We start from the raw sequence: 27,726 nt of genomic DNA on the forward strand, positions 1-27,726 counted from the left end.
CCACATCTTAAATCTGGTCAGTCAGGTCTTTTTTTCTCTAGTTGAATTGTGGTTTACACATCGCACGACTTTAAAAGCTAGAAAGATAGGTTTCGATTCACATTAGCTGGCGAGCCTTGTTATACAAAAAAACTAATAATAATGTAACATGCCACTGTTTGTTCATGAACAAAGTTAAACTGAGATTTCCTTAGATACGCGATTAAAAAAATAAATAATAATTGAATCCCCGGCGGAACACATTCCATAAGAATCAGCGCTTTTACAGTATATATCGCCTTTAAAGGTGGCTTCTCAAAACACTTTACAGGATAAAAACAACAAGAACAGCAACAACAGCAATATTGTATTTCATTGCACTTTGAAAACCAAGTAATAACTTAACTATACGTGCAAACGTTTCATATGTTACTGTTGTGAATGCCTGTGGAGTGCATCTTATTTGCCTTGAGTCCTGGTTATCTCTCTCCCCCTCCTCCCTCTCTCCCTCAATTCAATTCAATTCAAGGTGTTTTATTTGCATGACAGATGGGTACAATCAGTGTTGGGTATGTATATTTTTATATTTACACCCGGCGCGGCACAGAGGGAGCGTCTGCATTTATAACTTAGTTTTTAAAATTAGTCAAGCAATATGAAGCATCTCCTTTTACGTTTAAGTCCCTTAAATACATTGAGCACAGCTTTCTCACCACTTAAGATTGCTTTTTGATACCATCCTTACACAAAGCAGAAACTTTCCGATGACTTGTGGGAAAGATTACAGATTTTAATCGTCTTTAATTTTGTTACGTTATACGTTTTAGGAACGTTTCATCTAAACAAACACCACAAAACTATTCTCGATTGTATTTCTGAATGTTATGTTACACCCACAGTAGTTCACTGCTTTAAATACATCGAATTAAGAAAGTTATGTGTAGCACTTTAGAACTTTTTTTCTGAACCAGGGAAAATCTGATCATGTTTCTCTATAACAATAATAAAATGATCAGATTGATCAGATTTTCCCTGGTTCAGAAAAAAAGATCTAAAGTGCTACATATCCTAAAACGTATAACGTAACAAAATTAAAGACGATTAAAATCTGTAATCTTTTGTTAACAAGGCTCCCCAGCTAATGTGAATCGAAACCTATCTTTCTAGCTTTTAAAGTCGTGCGATGTCTTAACCACAATTCAACTAGAGAAAAAAAGACCTGACTGACAAGATTTTAGATGTGGCTGTCAATGTTGGATTAAAAAAAACACATTGTTGCATTGCTTGAAAAATAACTTTATTTCGAGAGACTGGATAAGTAATTCAAGTGTTTTTTTTTAACTTCCTGAAAAACAACTAATAATTTAACTATATGTGCAAACGTTTTATGATATTTCGCTGTTGTGAATGTCTGTGGACATGTGCTGGCTGGACAGGAGGCTCCACTGTACACAGAGAGGGGCGGGAGGAGGGGACAAGCCGATACATACTCTTAGAAATTGATTAATAGGGAATATAATACAAAAATATAGTACTAAAAATAAGATACACTCTACAGACATTCACAACGGCGACTGTCAGAAGATAGGACACAGCGGCTCAGGCACCCGCTGAATGGAAAAGGGGCACTTTAATGTTCTGTATGGCTAATACTAAAGCCAATACTGGCTCAATACCCTCAATGGGCTTTGACGTGCTAATGCGTTGGTTTAACAGTCCGGGTGTGGCAAGCTTCCAATGTCAACTCGACTCGATTGGAAGACAATGAACGTATTTTAGCCCTAAATGAATTAATAGCAAACATGGTTTACATAAAATACATTTTTCCGAGAAAGTTTATAATAATACGATCTATAGTTGAAATCTGAGCCTAAATATAAAGGAAAAGCATTTTCAGAGAGCAATCACGCTGTGTTTATGGAGAAAAAGCGATTAGGTTTATGAGCAATCTAATTACCTATTCGCTTAAAACTCTATATAAAATAAAGTTTATTTAGAGATGAATGATCAGTGTCGCAGTTTAAATAATTTTTGTAGGAGGGCTTGGACAGATTCCAAGTGCATTTTTGCAATTTACGTTGCATTGTCCAATGTTCTGTTGTAATACAGTCTAGAATACAGTTAGTCTAAGCTTTATCAGCTTATTTAAAATAAATGTTTTGAATCCCCGGCGGAACACACTCCATAAGAATCAGTGCTTTTATACAGTATATCGCCTTTAAACACATATATTTAAACACGCTGTAGCGGCGAGGCTTATTAATAAGAAAGAATTAAGTGTTCTGAGCCTTCCCAAATGAGGCCCCATTTCTCTGTTCATCTCTGTGGTGCAGCCACAGAGAAACTATTCATGCAGGCTGATTTAAGGTTTCCTTTGATAAGGTTTCCTAGGACATCTCCCAAAGGGGGATGCACTTAGCTCAGCCTGGCTATCATGATCAATGGTCATCCATTGGCGCCTATCTGTCTAGGGAGTGCCAGATGGACATCTGGACTGCATTCCTAAGTGTCAGGAGTAAGTGACTCATATCTCACCTTGATCAACCAATCAGGGACTGGTAGGGCCAAGTAACCCACGCGGGACTCTGATGCCCATGGAACTTTCAGCCAATCAACGAGCTGAAGTTCCTCCAGGTAAAAACAGGCAACACAGAGAGCCTGAGATTTAGTGGATTCAGGAGAATTCTGTGGACTTTTCTAAAGGGAATTCAAAGGAGAATTCCAGGGCAGGACGGCCCCGGAGCAGAAGGCTCCCAAGGGCAGGACATTCTCGCAGCGCGCCTCCTGACCATCCTGAGACTCAGCCCGGACAACCACGGAACGGCCAGTGTGTCCGAGTGCCAGAACTTTCCTTTGTTCTAAGAGTCTAGAGCGGAAGTTGCCAGAGAGTAACCAGAGGATCCACCCGAGGTTAGCACCAGCAGCAGGCCTCGTGAACAGGTCAGAACTGTGGACAGCTGAATTGCTATTCAGAACTAGCTCTTCATCAGGAACGAACCGGTCCTCTTCCTGACTTGCTGGGACCCACAGTCATCTTTTCACTTGTGCACAAACTTTGCTAGTTAAAGCCAACACTAACTAGCCGGTCAGTAAGCATCAGCAGCGCAAGCCGCACAGCACAGCCTGGCACCGAGCCAGAGAGCACGGATTGGACAGCAACAGCCTGCAATTGTTTCTTTGTGTCCGCAGGAGATCTGAATCCCCAGAGATTGGATGAGTATTCAACTTCAATGCATTACAGCTCGAGAATTCAATTGTTATCCCAACCAGTTGATATCAATTTAATTCCTAAGAGTTATGTACTTGTTTTGAGTATCTAATGTAGAAGTTATAACCAAGTTCATTTACGAAACGGTCTAAATGAATGATATACTGAACGTATGTCCTCTTGATATATGTAACTCTTTGTAACTGACTGAATATATACCTTTTGTATTCTGATAACCCTCTCGATAAGATCTGTTAGGTTTATATGCATATTTTATGTATTAATAAATGTATCCTCGTGTATTAGTACCTGTGTGTGTGCGTTGTTTGAGTTATGTCTCATGGTTGGATTCTAAAGCCATCAAAAGAATCAATTTTGTGATTTACTGCTACAATTAATAATTGTCCCAGTAAATGCCCAAACCCTACAGAACTGGTGCCTTCAGAGAGCACACTACGTTACAACGCGTTTACAATTTAAATCAAAACGCGATTCAAATCAATATAAATGTTTATTTTGTAACGCTATAAAAACGCTATAAAATAATGTGACTAGGCACAGAACAAGTTTATAGCACAGTACAATAATAAATGCTGACCATGACTTTAGAAGCATAAATTACCTTACACTCAATTTAAACACAAGCTGTCTTTCTGTATGAAACTCTAAGCTGGTTCATACAGAAATGTAGAAATGCATTAGCCTGATTATGATTAAAAAACACATAATTAAACACGCGTTTGCGATTTAAATCAGAACACGATTTAAATCAATATAAATGTTTATATTGTAACGCATACTGTCCAGCCTCCATTACTCTATAAAAATTTACTCTATTGCACACAGACACACAATAGAAGCAGGAACCGTTGTCAGAAGGGAAGAAGGTGACTATTCATTGTTATCAAAAATGACTTAAAATCGATCATGTTGTGATATTTTGAAATATAAAAGTCAATTGATTGTCCATAATATCGCTATTCTATTTTTTCGAAGAAATGTTTGTTAAAAGAAAAGTTCAGCACCAGCTGGATTTGAACACACAACCTGTGAGTTGTTAGTCAGGCACGTAGACCAGTAGGCTACAGGGGAAGTCACATGAACAGGGAGGCGAAACAGCCCTACACAGCCCTGTCGCAGTACACGAATATAATCATATCGTTATTGAATTCTTTAGATACGCAATTCCATATTATATTCCCTATTAATCAAATTCTAAAAGTATGCTTGTTGACTCCGGTATCTCTTTAGTTAAAGACTTCGATGCTTAAAATGTTTAGGGAGAAATGGAATACTGGTGTGTATTTTTTACTTTAAAGTACCAAGACCAGCCATATACAGTACTGTATGTTTATGTTCCAAAATTAATATCGTTTATGGCCTTCACACGCGTTACAGTATGCTCCTATTCTTTTTATGCTCAGCTACTAAGATTTCCCTTCAGTGGTAAAATTCAATATCTACAACGGGCACAGTAAAGACGTTTACTGTTAGTCTTTCTACGACAGACCAACGGACCACGAGTGCCCCTGTCGGTCAACCAATCACTTACCGCGGTACCCCGCATCATCTTGCGTCATGATGCGTGACACCGCAGCCAATTACCTGCGGTACGTATCTGTACCGCTCACTTTGAATGGCTGCATCTGTATATAGGGAGATCTGGACAGATGCCAATGATAACACCATTACTATTTTTGGGAAAAGACATGGGATTTTCAATGACAATGGAAAGTCAGGACCTGGGTTTTACACCTCATATGGAAAACTGCACCTTTTTTTAAAGTGTAGTCTTCTCCCCCTCACTATCCTGGGGCATAAGGAATTAAACAGACCTACTGGTCCCAATAAAACCTTTTCAAGAAGCAACATGTGCTTTACCAGGAGGCCTCTCATTCAGGTACTGGCCAGGCTCACACCTGCTTAGCTTTAGATGGTTGCCAGTTGTTAGTTGCAGGGTGATATAGCAGCATCTACAGTATATTCAAGCTAGCCTGTCCATAGCCTATTTTAGGCCTGCATTATTCATACTGCTCCATTTTTAATTAGCCTGCTTCATCATTCCTTGATAGCATTTCCAAAGACGTCAGAGGGAGTCTCTTTTGTAAGCCTTTGCCTGGAGCATGGCTTGCCTTTCACCCTTAAACTTCAGGACCACAGAACAACTGAACTGTTCATCTAGAGATACAAGCTGCAAAAACACTACTTCAAATAGCACGTTGTTTGTGTGATTAAAGGTGGAGCAACACCATTATTATCATGAAATGGTATGGTCTATTAAAAGTGGAACATATGTCATTCACAGCATGTATTATACTATACTTTTAAAATTTGGGCTACGTGAACCGAACACCTGAACAAATACTACAATTCCATGCTACACATGCAAATCACATGACATCATATCCACAGATATGCCAATATAATAGTGTAATGTAATGTCAATGATGGGTACCCTACATAAATATACTGTATATACAGTATGATATCATGTTTTTAAAGCCTCTACAGTACAGTATGTGTGAAATATATTTTTCCTAATCAAAATGTAATGTAAAATTGTTTCCCAATTACATGTTGCTGAAATTTAAGACAAAGTATACATTATTTTTATGCAGATTTAAACCTGAAAGAAGCACATCACATTCACATGAAGCTATAATAATAACAACAACTAAATTTCATACTGATGGAAAAAAGAAATGCTACACATCCACCTCCAAACTCTGGCCCTCCCATCTGCATGGAACAGGCTGAAGAGTGACTCATCCATGAAGAGGACCTAATCCCACTGCTGACAAGTCCATTGCAGCCTCTGTCTGGCCCAAGCCAGTCGGGTGTGACGTCTAGAAGGTGTGAGCAGAGGGCATCTGACAGTTCTCCTTGCTCTAAGGCCAGCAGCATGGAGCCTCACTGTCCTGTCAGTGGTGCGGGCATTGTGCCTGCTGGCAGTTTCAGCAGCAGTACGGGTGGCAGGTCTGAAACAATCTCTCAGATGCACCAGTCTGATGTCTCGGTCCTGGTCTAGTGTGGTCACTCGAGGGCAATCTGTCCTGCCAGTCTGCTGAAACCTTCTCTGCAGTCGGAACACAGTGGAGTGAGTTACTCCATAGTAGTAACCAGGAGCGCTGGCACATGACATGTCTGCCTGCAGCATGCCAATGGCCCTCTCACTTGTTTCTGGTGACATTCGAGGTATTATGGAATGCACATAAAACTGACTAAGTGTGGCCTTTTTCTTGTAGTGACCTAAGCTTTGAATTAAGGCCTTTTTTTAAGGTGACCTGATCAGGCATTGTTTCACCTGGACCTGGTTGGGTAAAAGTGCACCTAATGAGCTTTCATGTGATTGGGAAGTTGCAATGCCTCACCTTGCAAGATGTATTGCTGGTCAGAGGGCTTAAAACAAATTAACAACTTTTTCTGAAAGTACATAAACTATAACTATAGTAATCTCATTCCAGAAAATGTTGTGTTTCTTTTTTCCATCAGTATATATCTGGCTGAATAATTTTGCTTTTGTAAAATAGCTGTACTTTCTTTTAAAAAATAAATATTTAATGTACTGTAATGTACAGTATAAAATTAATACAAGTCTCACAAGCAATGGAGGCCGTATGCGTTACAATAATAACAACCATTAAAATATAGCACCAACCTGGAAGATGTGACAGCAGCACGCTCGCTGCACATTAGTTATCAGTGAAGAGAAGAGCAGAAGAGCACAATAATAATATCATTATTACAAAAAATAACCATACACAAACAAAACAATTATAATTAAAATCATATAAGAAAAATCAATTAAAAATGAGAAAAAAAAACATCTTAAGCTGTCATTTAAAAATATCCACAGAAGCAGCCTCCCTAATATTTTTAGGAATACTAAAAAAACTAAAGTTTGGGTGCATAGTAGCAAAAGGCTGTCTCTCCAATGCTTAATCCTATGCTTATCTTTTGGAATATTAAGTAGACTAGCACCTGAGGATCTAAGAACACGGCCATATATATATATTTTTATATACATTCTGTAAGATAATTCTGGTGCTAATCCATTTAAAGGTTTGAAAACAAGGAGGAGAACCTTAAAATCAATTCTAAAAGCAACAGGTAACCAATTCAGTTTAGCCAGCACAGGAGTTATATGATCTCTCCAGTATCCAGTATCGAGAGCATTACAGGAATCAAGTCTGCTGGTAACAAATACACATATCGATTTCATAGCATTACACAGAGACAGAAATTGTCTAATTTTTGCTATATTCCTAAATTGTAACAGAGTAATTTTTGTAAATTGGGATGAAAATCAACAGAATCAACAATAACACCTACGTTTCTGACCTGATACATATCTTTTTTTTTGATACATGATCACCTAAACTAACAAAAAATTGTCTACTTGTTAAATATGTTTGAAACCATTTGAGTACATTTACCAGAAAGACCATCCCAGTTTTCAAGACGATGTAGTAGAATATGATGGACTATCATATCAAATGCTGCACTGAGATCCAAGAGAACAAGTACAGATACAGTGTTTCTATCAACACTAAATCTAATGCCATAATCACCTTTACCAAAACAGTCTAAGTGTTATGATTTTTACGAAAGCCAGATTGATATTTTTAAAGAAAGCTGTTTTCATTTAAAAAGTCATTAAATTGTCATTAAAATCTTCTCAAGTATTTTACTTAAAAAAGGAGGTTGGATATTGGCCTAAAATTACTACAGACAGAACTATCCAGACTGCCTTTTTTAAGTAAAGGTTTTACTACAGCTGTCTTACAGTTTACAATTTCAAAACACTGTCTGCTAAAAAAATCAAATAATCAAAAACATCTTTAATAAGCCTAGTCGAAATTGGGTCAAGACAGCAAGTAGGTGATTTAGTCTGTGAGACTACATTTTTAAATATGGTTCTATCTTAGGAAAAGCAATCATATTATTCATAGGTGGACTAAAAGGTATGTCTAGGTTTGCACAATACAAGATCGAATACTTAAGATTCTGTTATGAAAATATAATGCAAATTAATTGCATTTTCGTGATGAGACTTGGTTTAGCCAGTCATTCACTGAAGTCTGATTTATCGAATTATTAATAGTAGAAAACGATAATCTTGGATTTTTTCCAATTAAGATTGTCTTTCTTTTCGTAAGGCTCTATTATAATTAGCAATTTCCTCCTTGAGAATGTTAGCATAACCCTGCGACTTTCTTTTTCACTAAATACGTTCGGCTTTATGACACTCTCTTTTAAGATTGCAGATAGTATTATTTTTCCAAAGCATTACATGACAAAATGGCTTATTTTTTTTATCTTTTTTGGAGCTATAATATCTAATGTGGTTGTCAACACATTATTAAAATTTTCAACAAAATCATTTACAGAAATGGAATTCTCAAAAGACATTACCTGAGTGTTTAACAGCTCTGTGAATTTTACAACTGATGATGAATTTAAGTAACGACTCCTAACAGTGTGCTCTAATATCTTACTGTCTAGATGGACCATACCATACCTGTCTAGATGGACCATACTAGATGGACACCGGGAAGACAGCACCAATTGCTGCTGCTGAGGCAGGGTTCCAGATCTGCTCATTCCTATGCCATTTGCTTTAAAACCTGTGCCTCTGAGAGTGGTTGGGGAGACAAGGCCCTATTTCAAATGGAATTTCAGTCTAGAAGTTTATCTAGATACTCCACTGAAGGAATGTCACAAGGAGAGATGTCATGGATTCCACATGGTTCAATAAATTCCCAACATCAAAAGTCTTCCTTTCACCCAACACCTCCTCTCAAAAGAACTCAAGATTGGACCAGTTGACAACCGAGGAACCAAAGCAGCTTGGAATGACCATCCTGTCTCCAGAAGAATGAACTCCCCATGTAGATGACAAGGCCTCTGTGCTTACTGTGGAGTGAAAGGTCATCAACTGAAGAACAGTCTTACTTGATCTGGTAGCGTGCCCGGCCACTAGACAAAGAGAAGTGTCTACTGAGCACAGCAACAAAATCTCCTCTCAATTCTTTTAGACTCGCACTCACTGCCAGACTGCGAAGTGGAAAATGGCAAGAAGAGGCTTTCATCGACTCTTGTGATAACAGAGGGTGTATTGTATAAAGAAATAACCAGACTATTGTGCATCAGTTCTCCCCTGCAAAGGAGGAGATAAAGGTTTGTAAATTTAGGAGACTTCTGTAAAAGATCTTTTGTGGTCATTTCAGTTCAGTGCTGTTCCTCTGATCTTATTAGCCTCTGGAAACAGTGTTTTGCTTGCTTTTCACTAGGTATGCCTCTTGTTATGTCTCCAAGACATTCAGACATTCAGCACACTCCAGCTGTTTTACTGCTGACAACAGGCACAGGACAGAGAAGTGATAGTTTGTCATAAGTAATCACCTTAAATAGGATGGCGATAATTATTTCTTTAACATACCTTTGCCTGCACAACTTATTGTTATTCTACATAACTTACTAATATTCCTGCTTTCCCTGAGAAACACAAGGGTACATTACCATCACAATAAAAATACAACAAATACAACAAATTAAAAATATACAACAAATGTTCATTTAACAGCCAGATGTGACAGAACATATTTAAGACATCCCTTCTAAAGGAGTATTTTATTTTGGTTCTCTTTATTATCCAGGATATTTGAAAACTATCACTATTGCATACTAAAGGCTCTACATGCCTTAGCTGTAATACAGCTACTAATAAAAATAGACATTAAACTTCATTATTAATAAATTATGCGTTTATTTATAAATACATGTATTAATGAACTTCATTATGAATAACTGGTATGAACGGAAAGCAATTTTAGTTAAATGTTACAATACATTTTAATCAACGGATGAATAAGTTCATTACTTAGTGATGATATTACTATCACTATATTCAGGAATGTTCCAGTGTTCCATTTTTACTTTGGGTTCGTTAAAATTGAAAACAGGTCTAGGAAAGTGCTGCAGACTAGTTTCAGCGGCCAAGTTTATTGTAATTGATCTTAAGGTAGCTGCTTTCACTGCAATTGCCCCTTGGGTTTATTCACCCTTAAACACAGTATAATACTGTATGGTTTAAAGCAACTAGAATTATTTTTATAATCAAAATCTAAAATAAAATTATCTCTTTCCTAATTGTATATGTTTCCTAAGATTATTTTAATATGAATTAAACCTGAAAAATTATTGTGTTCACAATGGCCTATAACAATAAACTATTCTTTTATTCTCTTTAAATATATAAATATTCTTTAAATATCTGGTTACATAATTTTGCTTTGTAAAATAGCCCATCTTTTCCTTTTTAATATTAATTTAATATTCAAAATACTGTGATGTATTAAAATGTGCAAATTTAGGACATAAATTAAATTTTATTGTGGGACAAAGATTTTCCCCACGGGAGTGGGCATTGGCTGGGATTCAAACCAAAGTGTTTTGTGTGACAGCTCAGAATTCCTCCACATGCCACGTTAAGCATTCGCTGCGTCACCTGGCAGTTTTACAAAATAGTCCTGTCCTGCATCAGACTCTTTGAAAAAATAAAAAAGGTGTTTTGCATTACAATGCAATGAATGAAGTATACTATTTCCCGAATTAGAATAATTAGAATTTCATAAATTCCTGTAGGATGTAGAACGTTTGATACTACTCTTCAGGATTACCGTCTGGTATATGAACTGCACTGTCTCCAACCAGGGAGCTCTGCAGCGTGTGGTGAAGACAGCCTAGTCCATCACCAGGACTTCAATGCCCACCATCCAGTTTACTTACAACAAGCGGTGTGTCAGGAGAGCATGCACCATCATCAAAGACCCCTCTCATCCCCACCTTCTGGAAGACAGCATTGCAGTTTGCAAGCCAGCACCACCAGGCTCAGAAATAGCTTTTTCCCACAGACTGTTAGATTACTGAATTCCAGACAGCACATGGACTGACCACCCACCCACTGCTGTACTAACACTACCGTCTTAATAATTGTATGCTCTGTAATGTTTCCACCGTTGTGTTGTGCTACTGTATGTCTATGCCCTGCACCATTCTCTGCATTTGTCTCCTGCTCCCCCCAACACCACCCCTGTATTTCAGACTTCTTATATGCACATTACTACTGTAAATACCCATTTATTCATTTAGCTATTTACCTACTCATTACAATATTTTATTCTTATTTATAGACCTATACTATGTCAACAGCCACTAATTGTGTGTTCTTCTGTGTTGTTTTGTGACATTATTCTGATTGTTCTAGTGTATTGTGTATTGCATATTGTTCTAGTGCAGTGGTTCTCAAACTGTGGTACGCGTACCAGCAGTGGTACGTGGCGTGCCGCCAAGTGGTACGCCAAGTGACCATGGAACTGTGTCGTGTGCGCTGAAAAATCGGGACGGGTTTTCATATTTTGTATTTTAATACGTGTCGAATACGCAGCCTACGTACTACGATACAGTGCGCGCTAATACTTCAGTGTACACAAGAGATACTCTGTAATTCTATACCACTCTATAGGAATGCGTGCTACGGATGCAAGTGACCAATTGTATTTAAAAAAAGCTACTGTATCTCCAGCAAATAGGGAGAAAGGAGAATGTGCGTGATTTTGGAACAATGCCAACGTTGTAAACACAGGAATGCATAGAAATACGTGCTATGAACGGAGATAATCTTGTGAGCACAGGAAAGCGTGATAACAGAAAAATATTTAAGAACTGTTCTAATTTGAGAAAAATACACCGTGTTTCGCTCCCATGCGCATGAAATAAAAACTTTAAATAAATACAGAAATAAAAACGGAAACGCGGAAAAATGCAAGCTTGCGGATTGCTAAACCAAGTAAGCTACACTATTTTTGAAGAACCTTATTTACCGTTGGCAAAAGAGCTGACACGTATTATGTGTAGAGAAAAAGCTGCTAAACAGCTCGACCTGCTGCCCCCCTCCCCCTGAAAGACACAGTCATTCATAGAATTATTGAAATGAAGGGTTATATCAAAAGTACACAGATAGAGCGCGTTAAAATGAACAGATGTTTTTCACTGCAATTAGATGAGTCTGTAGTCGATTTGGCCAATTTGCTCGTTTACGTTAGATACGAGTTTGAGGGCATGTCCCATGAAGACTTTCTGTTCTGTAAACCGCTACCAACAGGAACTATATGAGAGCACATATTTCAGCTTCTGAATGAATTTATCGAAGAGAATGGCCTCGACTGGATAAAATGCATCTGGGTTTGTACAGACGGTGCTAGAGCAATGACAAGCCGACATAACGGTGTAGTTGCACGAATTAGAGAGGTTGCTCCAGAAACTAATGTACGCATTACAACATCCACCGCGAGACCTTTGCCGTCAAGAAAATGCCTGACGATTTAATATCTGTTAGACTCTGTTGTATCAAGGCTCGAAAAATTAATTCACATCTGCTTTGCTCAACTAAACAGGCTCACCCCTCTCACTGAAATGGTGCTTTTTTATTAGTTGTTGTTAATGTTTTTTTTTTCTGTAAAACACTTTGAGAACCCACCTTTAAAGGCGCTATATCAAATACATTTATTATTATATTATTTATTATATGTATGTGTGAGTGTGTGCACGCGCGCTCATGTTGGTCATTGAGAATTTCTGGGGTTCCTATGAGATGATGACTTGTAGGTGGTACTTGGATGCTTTGGTTGGATTAGGGGTGGTACTTGGTCCAGAAAATTTGAGAACCACTGTTCTAGTGTATTGTGCACCGTGGCCCTTTGTGTAGAATGACAATAAAGTGAACCTTGAACCTTGAGAGGTGGTCAGGCTTCATCAAGGACTTATACAGTATCTATGTAGCATAAACCTTTGTTGTTGTGACAAGAGGTTACTTTCTAATAGGATTTTGTATGCAAACACAATGGCTACTATTCCTAACAATTGGAAAATTAACATTTTCAATGAAATACAGTATGTCTAGCACTTAAGTTAGTATTGTGTAATCCACATGCATTTTATTATATTGTAATGCAACGGGGGTTCAGGCGGGCACCCTTGCTGCATTAGGTCGGCCCCCCACCGTCGGGGGCTCGAACCCGGGACTCCCGCGTCACAGGGACCCAGCCCGGTGAGCCAAAGAGAGATCTCTCCACAGCCCAGAGGCTGTGGTCCTGCTATTACTGGGAAGGGCGGTGACATCACCTGCTCTGGTAAGCCGGCTCTTACACAGTGCCTGTCGGCCGTAAGCGTTACAATATCATCTCCAAATAAAAGAACTTGCTCATTAACTTGAATCGAACTTGGACCTTTCCACATGACAGGTGAGAATTCTACCACTGAATCACCAAATCAGTGACTGCTTAGATGAGCTCAATAGAAACTCCAAGTGATGATTTTTCCAGTTCACTATAAAAAAGCTTTATAATATATAAGATGTACAAATATACAGTATATATGAACATCAAATAGAATAATGTAATTGCTTACAGGTTAAGTGAAACCAAAGGTATGTGTTTCAAAAAAACAATATGAATAAAAATGCTGAATAAAAACTTGCATGAAATTACTGAGAAAGACACTAAAAATAATATATTATAAATAAAAAAGTTGTAATTATTTCAGTATTGTTGTATGAATTTGTGTTTTTCCTTAGAAAAAAAACATATACAGTATATAGTGCAGACTTGCGCAATGTCATTCAAGTCACTACTAGCTTCTTAAGTTTTTTACGTGTTTATTTGCTTATAAATTCTTTATTAAAAGCTTTTTAAAGCCACTATGTATAATTTATTCATCAATAAAACCTAAAATAAAATTATTTTATAATTACTATTTATACACAATTGCTAATAAAATCTGTATACTGTATGTATGTTATTGTACAGTATGATTAGCGTAGGAAGACACTAATGGGGATAATACAAATTAAATTTTTATTATTAAAAAAAGATTTACTGCATGCAGATCCAGATGAACATGATACAGGAAGGCTTCACTACACCACATGGAAGTTTTACAGAATAATGCATTCTTCCATCAGATTATTTGAAAAAAAATAAAAAGGCCCTTATTTTTTGGCGTAACACGATATGTTCCTTAGGTATGCCAAGTTACACCTCGAACATTTTGAATGGCTGCATCTGTAAGTAAAAGATGCACTTTATACATATAATAACTGCATACCTTGGACGTAAATTGGACGTAAAGGCATTTGGGACATTTAAGACCTCCTAGAATACCATTTCTTCTTATCAGGTGATGACTCCTACTCTCAGAATAACCTAATACATAGTTGCAATATGACTATAATTCATTAAAAAGTCACAATCACGATTTTTAAAATGCTTGTGGTTTCAAGGCTCTGTGTCATCTGTTCTGAAAGTTATTGACATCTGAAACTGTCAATGTCTCATAAATAGGCGTTTTAATACTGTTTTTTACTCCCAATGTTGACAGCATTCACATTTGGTCGTTCATGTTTTTAATAATATTATTTAACATTGGACATGCTGAAATGTAAAAATATTTAAAAAGCTGGTAAAGTGTACATAATATTTATTCAGGTGGGTAACTGTGTCAGCATGCATAGGCTGCAAAGGAACAAGTAATAGGTTTATTCCATGCTGAAAAGAAAAGCATACACTAATATTCCATATTAAGCAGATTTAGGCATGCACAGTACAGAGAGTAAATAAAGCAATAATTTTACCAAAATCTAATGCACCACATGTGCCACTTGTTGTTCATTTGTGGCCAGCGAATCACATGCTGCTGTAAAGAGCAGCCCCTGTAACGCGCATTCTGAATGACTACATCTGTACTAAAAATTCTCTACCTTTTTCACATTCCCTCAGGCTCTGAAGACTTTGCGGTCATGACATGGATTTCCAAAATGAAGCCCTCAAAATGCACTCTTTTTTCATTACCAGAGGATACCCCACCCATATTATTAAGCCAAAAGCCAAAAATAGCCCTCAGATCATCAACTGAATTAGGAAATCCCGGCCTCACAACCACATTCCATTGGTGCTTCCCTACCCACTAACACCCTTTTTATCCCCAGAACCATTAATGTAAACTTCCCCATCTTAAGGGATGATCTCTCCACTGGTACTTTTTTTCAGATCACCCCATAACCTCATATTGACAACCACCTAATCTACTCAACCTTCTTTTTCACAACTCCCTTGACCACTCTCAGCCTTTGAAGCATTTCTGAAACTGCTCTGCCACTTGAACATGCGGAAGGTGAACGGTGGGGCACTAGAATGGTATTTATGGATGCAGAAAGGGACTCTTCTACAATATCATTTTCCCCTGCAACAGAACGTGTTGCATCACCTGTAAATATATATCCAATACCACGCACATTCAAGGCCTCTCTGGACAATTCCAGATCACTCAGATGACATCTTGTACAGATGCAACCATTCAAAATGGGTGGGGTATTTCGCGGTATACCCCAGTGGGCGTGTCGCATCAAAACGCAGTAGCACGCAGTATCACGCGCTGTATCGCGTCATTTGATGTCATACCGGAAAGTATCCGGAATCACCTTGTAAAACCGCCAGGAGGAGCCAATAAAGCTTAACCTCTAATGTACAGCATTTGAGCTTTTAAATTTAAACTGTGTATTACAGCATGTTAATCATCAGTCATTAAAAAGTTGGTATATTTTATGAAAGCAAGATTGCTCAGTTGGGCAAAAGTACACAACCTACCTTCATCATAAATATTTTAATTATGCAGAAATATTTTATGCATCAAAGCCTTTACCGAAGATATTACTCATATTATTAATAATGAATGACCTTGGACAAGCTGTAAACTCAAAGTATTACGCTGGTCCACATTATTTGTAACCGTCATTTTAAATGAAAAGACTTTATTTTTTCATCGACAAAAAGTAACAACACAGCATTTGGTTGATCTATTTAACAAGGATGGGACATTAGCTAGCCAATATGATAAAATAATAACTTACTTTTTTTGTTTATTTCTTTAGCACATTTATTTGAACATTTCCATCGATTGTACAAGCACTGAAAAACTGTCCAATCCCTAGTTCGTCTGGCATTTTCTTTTAGTATAACAGACATAAAACTCCCTTGCTTTTAACAGAGCGTTTCATAATTTCTAACAACGAAAATTATTTAAACTGCGACACTTATCATTCAACCAGAGCTACAATTATCACAAGGATCCTCAAGAGCACAACAAAGACTGTTTTAAAAGATACTTGTACCAGATACATGAGAATCCAAACTTTTTTATCTACGTCTTTAAAATTTATCACACAGTAACAAGTCAAATTTCAGGGGCGTCCGTATACCAGAGATTATGGTACCGCTTCAGAATGGTGTCAGCCAGTCAGATTCCAGGACCTGAATTATCTGTTTTATAATCAAGAATATGTAAGCACGTATCTAAATAAATTAATCATGATATTAATTTAAGGATCTAAATGTCCAAATCTATGTATCTATATAGCTGGTAGTATTACTGTATTTCACTTTCTTTGTAAACACGTTTTGTTAACACCCGAATCGCAGGTGGATTCTGTTTTTTGGTCTGTTATGGTCTGTAGCTCAAATCCTGGTTAACTAAAAATTAGACGCAAGAAGAGTGTTATTGGACAATGTTGTGAGGCTCTGGCGGAATTTCTTTGTAAACTGAAGAGTTATAGAGGAGACAGGTTGTATATCGCTTCTTTTGACAGTTGTAAAAAAAAACATTCCAATGTTAATGTGGTGTATTGGTCGTTAGTGAAAAGATTTAATCATTTAATCTCTTTACTGTGCACATTCTAATCCATTTAGTATTGAATATTTATATGGAATTTTACCACTAAAGGGAAATTTTAGTAGCTAAGCATAAAACGCAGAGGAGAATAAGGCCATAAAGGTCATAAACTATATTAATTTAGGAACATAAACATATTATGTAAACTGTATGTTGCTGTTATTGGTATTTTAAAGAAAAAATACACACCAATACTCAATTTCTCTAAAGTATATTGATATTTTTTATATTTCAAAATAACACATGTTCGTACTGTATGTACAGTACACAGCGGTACCGCAGGTTGAACTGTGGGGCGCAAATCCACCCGAACCCAAAAGCCCAACATATTAATGTGCATTCACCTGACGCTGCGCGGTTTTCATCACTCTCTGCGGGAGTAGTTTTTAATTCAGTTTAAACTGTACGTACTGTCTTCGTATTTGCCCAGGGCTTTAAAGAGAGGGCGCGCCAAAATTTTTCGGTGCCGTCGTCTGCACTTTAAAGGTACCCCTGTCGTGGAAGAATTTGGCCTCGGAACGTTCACCCAGCGTAATTATTGTTTCATTGCACTTTGACAGATTGTCTTTAAATCAATTGTTGTCAGAATATCCCCACCTAAAAACAAGAACAAAATTGCAACGATTTTATTAACTGGCTGTTTCAGTAACCTAAAGTATATATCTAAAGTAATAATTTAACAATATATGTAAATGTTTTAAGATATGTTTATGTTGTGAATGTCTGTAGATTGTATCTTATTTTTAGTTTTTGTTTTGTTTCAAATGACGGCCAACGCTACCCCAGCTCCGGAAAGCCAGAAGGAGCGCTTCACCCTGCCTGCTGTGGGAAGGGTTGGCCACAGCCGGGGCTTATTTCTTCCCTGCCTCATCGAGGGCAGACCCTGCCAGGCCCTTGTCGACACCGGTTCGACCATCACCCTGCTGCGGCCTGGTGTACTGCCGGGCACCGAGGCAGCAGGACCCCCACGGTGCTCACCGTGCACTTTGGGGCTGCCAGGGTGAAACACCCCTTCTACCTTGCCCCAGTCCGCGAGGAATGTATCCTGGGGTTGGACGCAAGTGACCTCGCCGCTGGAGGGCACCCGCCACCCCCGGCGCAGCACCCCGTCCCTCATGCCCAGGTCAAGGCAACCACCCACTTGCTGCAACCAGTCTAACCCCAGGATACAGTCCTCGTGGACTGGGGCAAGGTAGAAGGGGTGTTTCACCTTGAGACACCAAGGGGTGCGGAACCAGCGAACTATTTACATGGAAAATGGGCGATCTCCCCAGACTGTATGCCGTTTCACTGTTAACTGGATACCTCTTGGGGGATATCCTCTATATCCTCTTGGGGGGAATATCCTCTTGGGGGATATTCTAACAACAAGTGATTATAAGACGATCTGTCAAAGTGCAATGAAATACAATATGCTGGACAGTATGTTTCTCAAAGCGCTTTACAGGATAACAACAATAACAACAACAATTTTACAAGTTCTGGGAGGAAGAATATCATCAATATTAATAATAATAATAAACTTTATTTTATATAGCACCTTTAAAGGTGGCTTTTTAAAAAAAAAAAACTTTTTTTAAATGCATTTGCATTTGCACACAGAGCAGTGTTTACTTGAACATGGAGATGCCATACTGAATACTTCCTGCACACAACCATTGCAGCGGAATTTGCATCATTTGGCAGGGCTATGATTAATACAAGTGGTAGTGGATTTGGAGACAAAATGTATTTACATTGGGTTGCTGTAAGTGGAGCACTAATAAGCCCAAAGCTCTACTTATTATTTTACAAAAGAATGCACCTGACAAGCTGGACAGCGTGCTTCTCAAAGCGCTTTACAGGATAACAACAACAATAACAACAACAATTTACAAGTTCTGGGAGGAAAAATATGATCAATATTAATAATAATAATAAACTTTATTTTATATAGCGCCTTTAAAGGTGGCTCCTCAAAGTGCTTTACAGGATAATAACCGATGAAACAACATTGGTTGGGGGTTGAAAATACCTGTGAATCCGGTTTGTTCACAATGTACTGTAGACACAGAGTGTTGGAGTGTTACACCAACGAAGCATGCTAAAGCGATTCCATTGAGGAGCCGGGCGCAATAATTGTTTTGTTCCTTGATACAGTATCTGATCTGCAAGGCCATTTGGCTGCAGCGAATGTGAATTCTGCCTGGCATTACCAGATTGTGAAAAAATAAAAGTATTTTAATCAAGATTCCCTTATAAAATTAACGTGAAACAAAACAAAAACTAAAAATAAGATACAATCTACAGACATTCACAACATAAACATATCTTAAAACATTTACAGATATTGTTAAATTATTACTTTAGATATATACTTTAGGTTACTGAAACAGGCAGTTAATAAAATCGTTGCAATTTTGTTCTTGTTTGGAGGTGGGGATATTCTGACAACAATTGATTTAAAGATAATCTGTCAAAGTGCAATGAAACAATAATTACGCTGGGTGAACTTTCCGAGGTCAAATTCTTCCGCGACAGGGGTACCTTTAAAAGCGCAGACGACGGCACCGAAAAATGTTGGCTCGCCCTCTCTTTAAAGCCCTGGGCAAATACGAACACAGTACGTACAGTTATAATTCAAACTGAATTAAAAACTACTCCTATTTGGCATTTTAGTTATGGAGGTGGAAAGACGCCCCCCCATCTCTGGGTGCCTGAGTTGTCGCCATCTTTAACCATTCCGTGCCTGAGTCGCAGCAAGTAACGACACGTTCGAAAAAAAGTTCATCCCAGCTACAATACATATTTTTGTGGTAAGAGGGAGCAAAACATCCGTATTTACTGCTAGTAATTAGTGTATGATCTATAGTTGAAATCTGAGCCTAAATAAAAAGAAAAAGCATTTTCAGAGAGCAATTACTCTGTGTTTATGTAGAATAAGTGATTAGGTTTATAAGCAAACTAATTACTTATTCGTTTAAAACGCTATATAAAATAAAGTTTATTATTAATTTGCTGGACAGAACGGTGAACATTATTATCGTAGTGTGCTCTCTGAAGGCACCAGTTCTATAGGGTTTGGGCATTTACTGGGACAATTATTAATTGTAGCAGTAAATCACAAAATGATTCTTTTGATGGCTTTAGAATCCAACCATGCGATATAACTCAAACAACGCACACACACAGGTACTAATACACGAGAATACATTTATTAATACATAGAATATGCATGTAAACCTAACAGATCTTATCGAGAGGGTTATCAGAATACAAAAGGTATATATTCAGTCAGTTACAAAGAGTTACATATATCAAGAGGACATACGCTCAGTATATCATTCATTTAGACCGTTTCATAAATGCACTTGGTTATAACTTCTACATTAGATACTCAAAACAAGTACATAACTCTTAGAAATTAAATTGATATCAACTGGTTGGGATAACAATTGAATTCTCGAGCTGTAATGCATTGAAGTTGAATACTCATCCAATCTCTGGGGATTCAGATCTCCTGCGGGCTCTCTGGCTCCGTGCCAGGCTGTGCTGTGCGGCTTGCGACGGTGCGCTGCGGCTCACTGGCCGGCTAGTTAATGTAGGCTTTAACTAGCAAAGTTTGTGCACAGGAGAAAAGATGACTGTGGGTCCCAGCAAGTCAGGAAGAGGACCGGTTCGTTCCTGATGAAGCGCTAGTTCTGAATAGTGATTCAGCTGTCCACAGTTCTGACCTGTTCACGAGGCCTGCTGCTGGTGCTAACCTCGGGTGGATCCTCTGGTTACTCTCTGGCAACCTCCGCTCTAGACTCTTAGAACAAAGGAAAGTTCTGGCACTCGGACACACTGGCCGTTCCGTGGTTGTCCGGGCTGAGTCTCAGGATGGTCAGGAGGCGCGCTGCGAGAATGTCCTGCCCTTGGGAGCCTTCTGCTCCTGGGCCGACCTGCCCTGGAATTCTCCTTTGAATTCCCTTTAGAAAAGTCCACAGAAGTCCACTCAGGCCCTCTGTGTTGCCTGTTTTTACCTGGAGGAACTTCAGCTCGTTCATTGGCTGAAAGTTCCATGGGCATCAGAGTCCCACGTGGGTTACTCGGCCCTACCAGTCCCTGATTGGTTGATCAAGGTGAGATATGAGTCATTTACTCCTGACACCTAGGAATGCAGTCCAGATGTCCCTCTGGCACTCCCTAGACAGATAGGCGCCAATGGATGACCATTGATCATGATAGCCAGGCTTAGCTAAGTGCATCCCCATTTGGGAGCTGTCCCTTATCAAAAGAAAACATCTTTAAATCAGCCTGCATGAATAGCTTCTCTGTGGCTGCACCACAGAAATGAACAGAGAGATGAGGCCTCATTTGGGAAAGCACTGCAACACTTAATTCTGTCTTAATTAACAAGCATTGCCGCTATATTATGCAGAAGACAAAGATAACGATTTACATTAAAAGACATTTAATTAAACACGGGTTTGTGATTTAAATGGGAATGGGGGTGATGGGAACTCCTAATCTAAATAAAAATCAAATAAATAAAACAGGTTTTGATAGTTAATAACCACTTTTTATGCACGAAACACGGGTGATTTTTCTTCCTCCTGATCAGTTTAAAAATCTTTGAACGCTGTAAGGTTTTTACTTCTAAATTAAACTTTTAAAATACACGTTTCAAATAGAAAGAAATCCTCTTCCTGGTACAGTACGTATAGCAGATCAACACGTCTTTTTTTTCCAATCAGAGGGGTGTCAGATGGTGTCAGCCAATCACCATTCTGAAGCCCTACCGTAATCTCTGGTATAGGGAGACCCCAGAATTCTGTCCCATAGTTTAGATAGATGATAGATACTTTTATTGATCCAGTGAGGGAAATAAAGGAAATCATTTTCATTTTAGGAAATTATTAAACGCTCGGTTAAAAGAAAAGGAGATTGTCTGTTATAGTGGACATAAAAACAAGATGTTTGCTGCAGCATTATTGGAAACCCAAATTTAACAAAAAATCGCTGGCATTATATCCTAGAAGATACAAACCGGCGCCAGACCGGGAGAATGCCCACAGCGTAAAAGAAAATGCCTGATGAACTAGGGATTGGACAGTTTCCAAGTGCTTGTACAATCGATAGAAATGTTCAAATAAATGTGCAAAAGAAATAAACAAAATTATCATTTATTTCTTTATCATATTGGCTAGCTAATGTCATCTCTTTGCTAGTTAGTGGCTGTGTTTCTGTGTTGGGTAGCAACGGGTGACTATGTTCTCAGGCGGAAGATGTAAACAGCTTACTTTTCGTGTTAAATATTTTTTTAATTAAAATTCATTCCATACAGCAATCGCATATTTGGTTACTGTTTCATAAAACTTTCATGCTTAAAATGTTTAGGGAGAAATGGAAGACTGGTGAGTATTTTTTCTTTAAACTACCAAGACCAGCCATACACAGTACAGTTTACATACAGTAATGTTTATGTTCCTAAATTAATATAGTTTATGACCTTCAGATGTGTTATGCTCCTCTTCTTTTTATGCTCAGCTACTAAAATTTCCCTTTAGTGGTAAAATTTCATATAAATATTCAATACTAAACAGATTAAAATGTGCACAGTAAAGAGATTAAATGATTAAATCTTTTCACTACTGACCAGTGCACCACGAGTGCCCCTGTCGGTCATTTTGGCCAGCCAATCACTTACCGCGGTGCCCTGTGGTGGCTTGTGGGTAGTTTCCCGTACCGCGGGTTTGTACCGTGCATTTTGAATGGCTGCATCTGTACTTTCAACCACCTTATTTACTGCATCTCTTGCAGAAAATGGCCAGCTATCTACATTGGTAAAACAGGAAGGAGACTGGGAGACAGCTTCAGGGAACATGTCAGGGCTGTGAGGATCAAAGATCTCTCCAAGCCCATAGTTTCCCATTTCACCTCTAAAGGCCATGATCATGCTGATCTCTCCGTCTGCATTCTCAAAGAGTGATTTTGGAACTACTGCTGCATAAAGAAACAAAAATTATCCTGAAATTAGAATCAAACCTTTTTCAATGACAGATATGTTTCCTTCTAATCCTGCTATTCATTCATTTTGACTTCACACCTCTCTTCCCCTCTCTCAACTTCACAGCAATTGAGTGTCCACTCTGTTTCTCTCCTCTCCACTCCAGGCTTTTTTCTCCCATGCTTTATCAGCTGCCAGCTTTCTGTTTCCCACACCTAAAGAAGGCACCACAGCTGAAATGTTGTATTTCTTTTCTTCTCTTTTCAGCATGGAATAAACCTTTACTTGTTCCTTTACAAGAATTGTTCAAATGAACATCTTGACACAGGAATAATATATTGTATGTGTTACACAAGACATAGCACACAGACAGCTGTATCTGTTAGGTTCGAGGTCATGAACTATCTGAGCCTGATGTATCTTTGCCATGCATTGGGGAAGTTATGGTTATTCATATATTGGTTCACAATAGCAGTAAAGCTATGATTCCAATGCTTTATTTTTTGGTCATCCATAATCTGAAGTTCTGGTGAAGGACAAGACAACACATTAAATATTCCAAAAGCAAAGGGCACATGGTGGGATGGGGAGCATATGACTACTCCTTTCTTAGATAGAATGCATATTCATCATAGAGCAACAGATTATTGAAAAAAATTGAAACAGTCAATAAAAATAAGACATGTCATTGGTGCTTAGAGGTAAGTTGGTGCTGCTCCTCTGAAGCAATACCCCCAAAAAACTCCAAACAAGGAAATTTAATCTCAAACATAATGCACAGTATGTTAAGGGGGATCTTACATAGACATACACAGTACATAAATTCTAGCACTATTTCACTTATTTGCAAATGAGAAATAACTCTGAACACAAAATAAATAAAAAAGACAACATATACAAAGTTTGCAGACACTAACAAATCCAAACAGGCTTATTTTGTGAGCCTTATCACAAATTGCATGGAAATAAAGATGAAAAGACTTTAATTATTTAAAATTCTAAATTTAAAACTATAATGAACTAACCCAAAATTTAATGAGTTGTTTATTTTTGCCTTCCGGAGATCTACATTGCTGTGTTGACTTCAGATTTATGTTTTTCTGATTCATTATGGCACACACGTCTTGCTTTAATCAAATCTCTCAATATAATATTTCCCTGCTACATTCCCTTCCTTCCTTGCACAGCCTATTTTTTTTCTGAATAAACATTAACAACAAAAATATATTGTTTCCAGACTATATTGTTTTAATCTAACATGACTAAATAAACCATTCTGAAAATGGAGCCTTTTCGAAGGTGTTCAATAGACTACTGTATGTAAAAGTTTGAACTGCCTTAAAAAATGGTCATACAAAGGAAATTCTTTGTATGTACCACATTGAACAGTTTGAGAGGATTAAGTATCTGCTGCATAATGCAATGTGTAGTCAAACACTGCACATAATCACTCAGGCTATGTTTATGGACTTCAGTATTTAATTACATGATTTTACAAGGAGAAGATCCCACAGAGCTGCAAAATTAAATGGCATCAAAATGATGGTTTTATAGTACTTTGTGTTGTGTTTGACTAGAACTTTTATTTAACACTGCTCCTCTTTTATGTTTTCAACAATATATAGTACATGACATGTTTTCTTTATTTTTGCCAAACCCTGACTACTGACTTTATTTTCTAATACATATGAATGCATATCTCATGCTATATATAGTGCACAAATGCAAAACCAACAGTTAGAGGTAAATCCGACTATGAAAAGAAAGAGTTAAGTACAATATTTCAGCTGTAGAGCCTTCTTCATGTATAGTAGGTGGAATGGTAGAATCAAATGAAAGAATATGTGACAACAGGAGTAAAAATGCAGGCGGGCACTTAAAGATAAGTTCCAGGAGAAATATGAAAAACAGCAATTTCAATATGAAAAAGAAATCAAATGATCATTCAACACTGAGGTAGACACGTGAACCAATAATAATAATAATAATAATAATAATAATAATAATAATAATAATAATAATAATAATTGCTTACACTTATATAGCGCTTTTCTGGACACTCCACTCAAATCGCTTTACAGGTAATGGGGACTCCCCTCCACCACCACCAATGTGCAGCATCCACCTGGATGATGCGATGGCAGCCACAGAACACTCACCACACATCAGCTATCAGTGGGGAGGAGAGAACCAAGTCTGCAGATTTGTCTTTGGTACTAAGGAATTGGAAATATTTATGATCTGGCTACTCAGACATGGTCAAATAGCTTTTTTTTTCCTCTGGTGTAAATTGTATGTCACTTTTTACAAGAAATTAAAATACTGGATAACTATGATGATGTCTAGGTTTACCTAAAGTGGCTAGAGGGACCATGTACAGTATGACAGGGTGTCAGAGTAGATTGGAAAGGTAAACCTGTATGATGTACAGATGCAGTCACTCAGGAGGTGCATTAGATATTAGTGAAATGATCACTTCAATTTAATTTCCCTACTATTTATCATCTTGGAATTCACTTAATGAAATATTAATAAGGAATTCCGTAACTAAAGGGAAAGGGAAATTTTGGTAGATGACAATAAAAATAACAGAATCATTCAGATCTCTGAATGTCATAAACATTGTCATAAACAATATTAATTTATGAATATAAATGTATTATACATACTGTATCTCATCTGGTAGTGATAGATAGAAATAAAAAAAATAAAGTGCAAAATAGTATTCCATTTTCTGCATCAGTCTTTAACTCGGTCACATTCTGTAGTTATTTTGGAAAAGTTTTGATGAGCTCATTCTAACTATATAAAGATTATGTAGTTTATAAAACCTTTTCTATGAATACTTGCTGTTGTTATTGTTAAAAAGTTGTAATTTTTAAAATCCACTTAGGGAATAATATGGATTCATATAACTAAAGAAATTTTGGTAACTTAAATTCTTTTTAACATCACTAACAATATTAATTTAAGGATCTAAATATAATATATTTATATACTATAGCTGGTAGTAGTACTGTATTCCACCTTCTTCTGCAAACATCAAACACCAAACATCTGCATCGATTTATTGGACTCGTTCACTTGATTATTCTGGAAACATTCGACATGTTTGTTTTAATTACATTTTACTGTCATTGCTGTTGCAATAAACCTTCATAAAAATCTTCATAAACTTTCATAGTTTAAAATTTGAACTTAAGGTTTTGATTATGGAAACTAAATGGCATTTGAACCACCTTTAATCACTCAAAGAATGTGTGAGTTTATCTAGAGATATACAGGTTTTGATTTTGAAAAATACAATTCATACATACTGTAGTGGCTTTTAAACCCTACGCTATTGTTTTGGCATATCTGTGGATATCACTTCATGTGTATGTGGCACGTTGGGAATTGATAACTGGTACATATGTTACAAATGTAGACTGAATCTTTGAGTAACAGTACACTTAACCAACACACCAACACAACTTGTAGAATCACAATTATATTTCATATTGTATTAACAGTTATAACAGATACACATTTTAAAACAAATCTGAAACCTGTTAAAAAAGAAGTTATTAGCTGAGGGTGTGAAGAGCCATTGAACACAGAGGGGATATTTAGCACAGTGAGATTACTCAGAAGGATAATTTTAGTAAATATGTTGACAAAAGTTTTCATTTTTTGGTTTCACAAGGCAAGATCAAATTGTATCTAGTAGTGAATTAACTACATGAAGTTGGTCCCTCTACAAACAAACAAGTAAAGAAAACCCCCACATTTGTATGTTGTTCCCAAGGTAGCGCCTTGTTTTTCCCCTTATTGGAAGTCAGCTGTTGGATCATGTCTGCTTTAATTTCAGTGTAACCAATTAGTTGCACCAAAGACTTTTTGTTTGGCATTTCTATTGTTATTGTTTATTTCTGAGAGTAACCTTCCCTGAGCTCTTTCAAATCGATACTCAAAATCTTCCTTTTTAAAAGGGCTTTTATTTATCTAATACAGGAGTTTTTTACCCTACTGTATTTCATACCTTCATGTGAGATCACGGTGTGCTGAAGGAGTGTTTTGTTTTGATTATCCTGAGGGTCAAGTTGAGGGTACAAAAAATTACTCAACTGCATAACATCAGCAAGTTTTCTATGCTTTTGTGTGAACAGTAAAATAAAGATCTCTCCAGAAACAAGAAGAATTGGCATTTAAACCTTATATTAGGGAATATTAGCAAACAATTACAATTTCTTAAAGGTTCAAAGGTTTTTACTAGCAACTGTCATAATACTTCGTAGCTGTGTCGATTTTTATAACCAAAAATGGTTCTAATAGGTTTGTCATTGAATCATTTTTAAATAACTAGGCAATTCAAAGAACATTCAAAGTTTCAATCCATCTGTCGAGCCACACATTTCTTAAACCTGCAGCATATTCACATCTGCCCCGTTGGAGGTTATGCTCCTTAAGATAATATGCTTTTTCTTGTTCTTGATCAATGTACACACATTACCCTGTATTCTTATGAGTTTTAAATGGAGAATCAAACTTTAATGACCTTGTCAAATGATTTCTGGAAATCTAAATATATCACATCATATGCTTTTGTGTTATATTTTTTTTCTAGCATCCCATGCACAAAATCCAATATATGTTAGGAAAAAATAATCCTGCCTTTACATGTTTTGTTCAAGCACTTGATACAATAAGAAGAATATGTGCACTGTATATAAGTTTTGCAACACTATAATGGAAGTGAAGATCAACTGCCTGGGCTTCCAAACAGCAAATTACAAAATGTATT

General features: G+C 37.3%; 1 protein-coding gene across 1 annotated transcript in view; it reads right to left on the reverse strand.

Annotated features, from left to right (window-relative positions):
- The window catches only part of paqr3a (progestin and adipoQ receptor family member IIIa), a 235,840-nt gene extending 231,006 nt beyond the window's left edge, over positions 1-4,834 (reverse strand). Inside the window, exon 1 of the mRNA XM_088629476.1 lies at positions 4,793-4,834. Coding sequence (XP_088485602.1) covers positions 4,793-4,833 — 41 coding nt within the window. The 5' untranslated portion in view covers position 4,834. The remainder of the gene's footprint in view (positions 1-4,792) is intronic.
- Positions 4,835-27,726: the final 22,892 nt, after the last annotated feature.

The sequence above is a fragment of the Lepisosteus platostomus genome, chromosome 4, assembly GCF_059453375.1.
Source record: "Lepisosteus platostomus isolate fLepPlt1 chromosome 4, fLepPlt1.hap1, whole genome shotgun sequence".
NCBI classification, from domain to species: Eukaryota; Metazoa; Chordata; class Actinopteri; order Semionotiformes; family Lepisosteidae; genus Lepisosteus; species Lepisosteus platostomus.